This window comes from Pinus tabuliformis, chromosome 7 (genome assembly GCF_031772625.1).
Source record: "Pinus tabuliformis cultivar Carrire ecotype Pingquan chromosome 7, CPIR1, whole genome shotgun sequence".
NCBI classification, from domain to species: Eukaryota; Viridiplantae; Streptophyta; class Pinopsida; order Pinales; family Pinaceae; genus Pinus; species Pinus tabuliformis.
The window spans coordinates 390,143,047-390,146,172 of record NC_142293.1 but is presented as its reverse complement, the minus strand read 5'-3'; the positions used below and the strand labels follow the sequence as shown (position 1 = coordinate 390,146,172).

At 39.7% G+C, this 3,126-nt stretch overlaps 1 protein-coding gene across 1 annotated transcript; it reads left to right on the top strand.

Moving 5' to 3' along the window:
• The first annotated feature begins 578 nt into the window (after positions 1-578).
• LOC149247637 (uncharacterized) lies at positions 579-2,099 on the top strand. The gene has a single exon (XM_089444803.1). The coding sequence runs from the start codon at positions 579-581 to the stop codon at positions 2,097-2,099; it is 1,521 nt and encodes a 506-aa protein (XP_089300929.1).
• Positions 2,100-3,126: the final 1,027 nt, after the last annotated feature.

The window sequence follows — 3,126 nt, the reverse complement described above, 5'->3', positions numbered from 1 at the left end:
CCCACCTCCTGTTTGTGGATGACGTTATTATTTTTCTTGATGGCAGTATCAGGGATTCCCGCTCCTTCTCAAAGATCCTATCCCTCTTCTCATCTGCCACTGGCATGTTAGCAAACCACTCAAAATCTTCCATCATATTCACCCGCACTTCCATTCATGAGTCCCAATATGCGCATCGACTGTTTCCTTATGGCATCAATCCTCTAGATCGGGGACTAAAATACCTGGGATTCTAGATCAAGCCTGTCAGTCAGAAGATTGTTGATTGGACTTGGCTCGTATCAAAACTAGAGAAGAGGCTAAAAATTTGGAGTCACCGATACTTATCAAGAGCCGGTAGACTTGTACTGGTAAAATCGGTCCTTGAGGCCACACCTGTTTATTGGATGGCACTTGCTTGGATACCTAGAAACATCTTGGCCAGACTTCACCAAATCTGCAACAGATTTCTATGGAATGGGAACCAAGACAAGAGGATTTTTTCCTGGGTGGCCTGGAATAGGATAGCTTTGCCCAAGAAATGGGGAGGTTGGGGCTTAAAAGACCTGCCTCTTTTCGCACAGGCACTTGCTGCTAAAATGGGGTGGACTTTGCTCACGGGTCAAAATCTTTGGACTAGCATATCATATCATAAATACGTTTGGCCAATGAATATCATGGAATGGATTCGACTCCCAAATTGGCCCAAAACTGGCATCTCATCTGTCTGGAAGGCACTTCTTCATTCATTGCCTCTCATCAGGGACAATCTGATTTGGAGAATAAATAATGGACAGTCGGCTCGCATTGGTATTGATCCCTGGATTGGGAGCGGTGGAAGACATCGTTTAACCAGGAATCTTATACAGCATATACACTCCCAAGAAATCAAGGTCATAGCCAACATTGCGGATCCTCTCAATACCACCATACTTACTCAAAGATGGAAATCCGCACATCAAATCAATTTGCCTCAATGCTGGCACCATGAATGGAATGAATATATTACAGCTCTTCACGAATCACACATTAGGATAAAAGAGGGATCGGATGAACTCATTTGGCATCAATCAGACAGCGGTATGTATACTCCAAAAGGGGGCTACCAAGTGCTGATATCACACAAAGTTCCAGACTTGATAACTTTCTGGTGGAAGGCTATTTGGAATCTCACAGCGCCACCTCGGACCAAATTATTCTTCTGGTGTATACTAAAAAACAAAGTCCCCACCGGGGAAAATCTCATGCATCGAGCCATCCACGGGCCTACCTGGTGTTCGCTGTGTAAAAACGCTGCTGAATCAACAACACACCTCTTTCTGAAGTGTACTGCCCTGACGGATCTATGGCAAAACATATCATCTGCGATTCAATTCACGGGCACCTGGGAGGGTGACGATTTGAATAGGGCTTGGGAAGTTTGGTATCACCGGCACAAGGGATCCAAATTACAGAGCCTCCCTCTTATTATCAGCTGGCAACTATGGTTGGCACGGAACCGAACAATATTTGATGGCAAAACTGTAAGCTGGCCGCACTCATATGCACAGATTATATCAGCTTACAATGATATGCCGGAACCACCCCAACCTCGAGCCCGAAGGCCCCGCGACCCTCCTCACATAGATAAAAATACCCCATGGGCATTTTTTGATGGCGCAGCCCAACAGCAGGGATGCGGGGGCGGATTTATCCTCTACATGAGCGAACAACACTACTATAAAGTCCGAATGGGTTTGGGGACTGGCTCAAACAATTTTGCCGAGCTCATAACACTTCGTCACCTCATGCATTTCTCATTGGGTCATAATTGCATGAACATTCATATTTTCGGCGATTCGAAGATCATCGTAGACTGGTTTAATGCTACAATTGCTTGCCACACTCACACACTCAGAAATATATTGGATGAAATAAATATTATGAAGGTACATTTTAATGATATTACTTGTAATCATATTTACAAGGAACACAACAGCAGTGCCGACGAACTATCCAAGGCGGCCACGTCACTACCCCGAGGAGAGTGGTTGATCCAGGAACAGCGAGGGTCAAATGCATTTCAATATTATCATCGGCCATACATAGACCCTCATTACCACAGGGCGGACAGCCCATGAACTGAATATCTGATATAAATTTTGAAGTAATTGTACAGTTTTTTGATTACTTTTTGGACGGAAAGTATATAAAATGGCCCTGCGTGGCAATATGTATATAAAACAAAAGGACCTTAACGAACATCCTGTGTGATGATCCGGTCAACTATGCTAATATTTCTGATATCTATTCTGTTGAGCCATCAGGCTGACAGACTCTAGCATATGCATCTTGATGCATCTACAATATGTAATTTTTCAAATTATAATGAAAGATTACGATTTTTCCAGGGGAAAAAAAATAAGTTTAGTTTATTTGTGTAATGAAATTTTAAATTTTGATAAAAGACTAAATTTCAATATAAATGTCTTTTATAAAAGTGAAATTTTTAATTTTTTGTTTATATTTTTTCTTTTATTTGTCATAATGTTACAAAATGATTCTTATAACTTTTTCTTTATACTAAGTTGTAAAGCTTTCTATTATTATATCTGCTGCCAAAAGGTATTGTGCATTAGGTTTTCACTTGATTACCTATTATTTCGGCCAAAGATGTTAAATTATTTTCAATTTTCCAAAGTAAAATTTTACAATTTTTTTTTATTACAAAATAAAATTATCAACATTTATGTGTAATGCTATTGGCTATAATTTTGAACATCTTATTGCTCCATGCCTTGTAACAAGTCACTGAAGTCTTGTTCTGTAATTATTACATTTGTACATAAATAATAAAAAAATCTAACAACGTAATATAATTTCTGATCAAATCAGTGCTTACAATCATTTCCCCATGCCCTAGTTCTTCACCTTGAGTACTGGGATTTCACTTCCATCTGTCTTCTGAACTTCCCTTCGCTTTCAAACATCAAAACCATTATTAATTTCACAGGGTACACTCTTCAAGGGAGTAGATAAATGAATGTGATTGATTGGAAATTCGTACACTGCCATTAAATCGTTCCATTAAAAACGATTTTTCCTACAGTAAAGTCTTCTAATGGTTACCAAAATCATGTACTATGTATCTCCCATCTCTATTTCTCA

Excerpts from the sequence above, each read along its gene's own strand:
- LOC149247637 (XM_089444803.1), top strand. The coding sequence starts at position 579 with ATGGGGTGGACTTTGCTCACGGGTCAAAATCTTTGGACTAGCATATCA.